The sequence below is a fragment of the Triticum dicoccoides genome, chromosome 2B (assembly GCF_002162155.2).
Source record: "Triticum dicoccoides isolate Atlit2015 ecotype Zavitan chromosome 2B, WEW_v2.0, whole genome shotgun sequence".
NCBI lineage: Eukaryota > Viridiplantae > Streptophyta > Magnoliopsida > Poales > Poaceae > Triticum > Triticum dicoccoides.
This window is the reverse complement of record NC_041383.1, coordinates 466,316,745-466,319,966: the sequence shown is the minus strand read 5'-3', so window position 1 is coordinate 466,319,966 and position 3,222 is coordinate 466,316,745. Positions and strand designations below refer to the sequence as shown.

At 43.7% G+C, this 3,222-nt stretch overlaps 2 protein-coding genes across 2 annotated transcripts; both read right to left on the bottom strand.

The window, feature by feature from the left end:
- Positions 1–503: 503 nt before the first annotated feature.
- LOC119364257 (G-type lectin S-receptor-like serine/threonine-protein kinase At2g19130) lies at positions 504–1,961 on the bottom strand. The gene has a single exon (XM_037629701.1). It carries the CDS (start codon positions 1,959–1,961, stop codon positions 765–767), a length of 1,197 nt encoding a protein of 398 aa, XP_037485598.1. The 3' UTR covers positions 504–764.
- A 62-nt stretch (positions 1,962–2,023) lies between these two features.
- On the bottom strand, positions 2,024–3,222 carry LOC119364258 (G-type lectin S-receptor-like serine/threonine-protein kinase At2g19130). Its single transcript, XM_037629703.1, has one exon. The coding sequence runs from the start codon at positions 3,198–3,200 to the stop codon at positions 2,046–2,048; it is 1,155 nt and encodes a 384-aa protein (XP_037485600.1). The 5' UTR covers positions 3,201–3,222; the 3' UTR covers positions 2,024–2,045.

Sequence of the window (3,222 nt, the reverse complement as noted above, 5' to 3'; positions counted from 1 at the left end):
CGGCGTCGACTGAGACGGCAATGGAGGTCTTGTTGGTATGCAATGTGTATCTAAAGGGGCTTTTTTTTTGCGAATGAATGTGTACCTAAAGTTGTATGTAAGATTTAAATACTAGAATCTTGACACTCCGTTGTGCATAATTCAGCTGCAAGCCAGCGATTGCTTCCACGAAATTTTTCATGTTGCAAGCACAATGCTCAAAATAAGGCCTCGGTAGTTTCTGTGTTGGGCAATGGTCATGGAATGGAACAGAACAGAAAGGCCTACACCACCAACACTGCATCCCGTCCAAATTCAAAATGACCATCAGAATATGAAGTTACTACCACGAATCCTGAGGAACGACCGCCCTCAAATTAACTTTAGAACTTATCATACTCAGACTAAAATCCCATATTAAACAGAGCAAGGCAACAAATGATAACACATATACTATATTCCAGTGAAGAAGTGAACGAAACCACCACGAAGCAAAATCAATCCTGCAAGAGATTGCACTGAGCTTTTGACGAATTTTATTTCATACTGTAGATTAGAACGATTGGACAGATATTTTTCACACCTGGTACAGACTACAGAGAGTAAAGCTTAAATTACACAGATATATGGTGTCATTCTTCTTGCTTCCTCAGACTTTCTTACTATGTTTCATATATATTAATACTCCCTCCGGTTCATATTAACTTTTTACTAAGTCTGCGTCAATTAATTTGGACCGGAGGAAATAGATGTTTGTTTCTGATGTACGCCATGTTGCATCTTCATTATTCTGATTCATTAGAGAGGTAGGTGGAAGGGGGGTGAGAGCTCCTCCTTGTAATGGCCTGAAGTAGTCTTGGAACGGGAGGCGTATCAAGATCAGATAGACCCTCTAGAGTGCGAACAACATCGCCCATTGTCGGCCGATCAAACTCATCATCCTGAATGCACCAACAAGCAACCTTGCATAGTCGTTCAGCCTCCTCTAGATTTACTTCACCTGATAATTTTTCATCCACCAAGCTTGCCACATCTCCCTCGAGAAGCATTTGCGCAGCATGCACAGGGAAGAAAACAACACAATCACCACCGACAGTGTATTGTTCAAATGAATTCTGTCTTCCTGATATTATTTCCATTAGCACCATCCCGTAGCCATAAACATCGACTTTTGCTGTGATAGCAACCCCGCTTATCCATTCGGGTGCAAGGTATCCTGCAGTTCCTCTTGCTGTAGTCAGAACCCGGCTAAAATCCCTCCCTATTAACTTGGCCATACCAAAGTCAGCAATTTTAGCAACAAACGACGTGTCAAGAAGTATATTTTGTGGCTTGATATCACAGTGTATGATCAAGTCTTGGCAGCTCTCATGCAGGTAAGCCAGCCCTCTAGCAACTCCCAGAGCTATTTTATACCTGGTACACCAGTTTAAAACTGTGTTGTTGTCCTGAAATAGATGGATGTCAAGAGAACGATTTGGCATGTGCTCATATGCAAGTAACCTCCGTTCACCCTCGCAACAGAAACCAATCAGTCTAACTAAATTGATATGTTGTATAACTCCGACTGAAGTCACCTCAGCCCTGAATTGTTTTTCTCCTTGACAAGCACCATCAAGCCTTTTCACTGCCATTGTAGCTGAGTCGGTCAGATATGCCTTGAACACAGAACCAAAGCCGCCGGCACCTAGCTTCTCAGAGAAATTTCTTGTTGCCCTCTGCAAATCAATGTATCTAAATGCAATAATTCCACCACCGTCTTGAGGATTTTTCAGTGTACCACCAGACCAATCCCTATTGTTCCCCCGAATCATCAGTAGAAGAACTAGCAATATGAGTGCCAGCAACCCCAGTGCGGTGACAATGGCAGCTGACAAAATCCGAGTGGGCCACTCTTCGGTCAGGTTTCTGAGTTTGCATCTCTTTTGCAGCAAGGCGAAGATAAAGAACTGCACCATCATTTGTATCGGTAGTGTCAGCATGCTGCTGTTTTACATTGAGAAGTTCCTCATGCCAAATGGAGCATCGACTGTCAGTGCAAGAATATGCAGTGCAAGAGCAATTTCTCAGGAAACTTCTGCACATTCTCTAGCACTGATAGCAGCGACAATGTTGTCAGCATTCTGAGGCAATTTCACATTGGACAAGGAATAGAATTCATCGGTCACTCCTGCAGTACTCCTGTTACTGCCACAATTTAAAGGAGTATTTCTCATGCATCCACGGCTTCTATCATTTTGCTCCCAGTCCTCTGGGGATCTTATGGAGAAGCCCTTCATACAGCTACAATATGGAGCTGAGTTATCATCGCACACAGTGAATGGTCCACAGAGAGCATAGACATCACACTGAGCTTTGGGGTTGGAGTAGGAACCTAACCAATCCTGTGAAATCTCATCCCAGATTAAAGTCTTCATTTGACCAGAAACATCAAGTAGATGATGCATGATCATCGTGTCGTTCAGTAAGGTGAATGTGAAGTACTCTTCATTTGTGTTGTTGACAAACTTGAAGTCTATCAAGCTGCGGCTTAACATCTCCGGAATGGAGCTAAAATACTGTCCATTCCATTCCCCGCTAGACCAGTATGCTACGGATGAGTTCAAAAGCTTAAGGATCAACTCGTTAGGAACTAACTCATAAACGTAACGACCACGAGCTGGGTCAATCAAGTTCTTTCTGGAAACAAGACGGCGAGTCAAACCAGTGACCTTGTCTCGGCCGATCTTTGCACCAGGGAGGAAAGTATTTGTTGGGTGGTCAAAACTCTGCCACAAAATGTCGGATGAGTTTGAGGCATTTTGTAGGACAAGGTTTCCATTGTTCATGAGCATGCCAATGGTGGTGTTGGTTCTGATACTAACTCTGCTAGACCAGATCATGGTATTGGTGGCTTGATCTAAGATGACAAGATTGCCATCTTGGGAAATTGTGAAGCTAACTAAAGCGGGCTGTGTGATTGGGTCATCACGGTTTGCGACCCACACAGGAGTTATCTTGGGGACTTTATTAAACCAAATGCCTAGGTACCAATTCAAGGTGTTGTGGGACATACTGCCTGGTTGGAAGAAGCCAAGCGCAAACTTGCCATCTAGGGAGACAAGCTTGTCACTAACACCGCAAACAAGTCCTTGGCCTGGTGCAATGGAGTCAATGGCAGCAGAGGATGCAGGAATCTGTAGGGTGAAAATAAGGCCAAGAAGCAATAGGTGAAGAAGCATATTGAAGTTGAGACGACTGGAA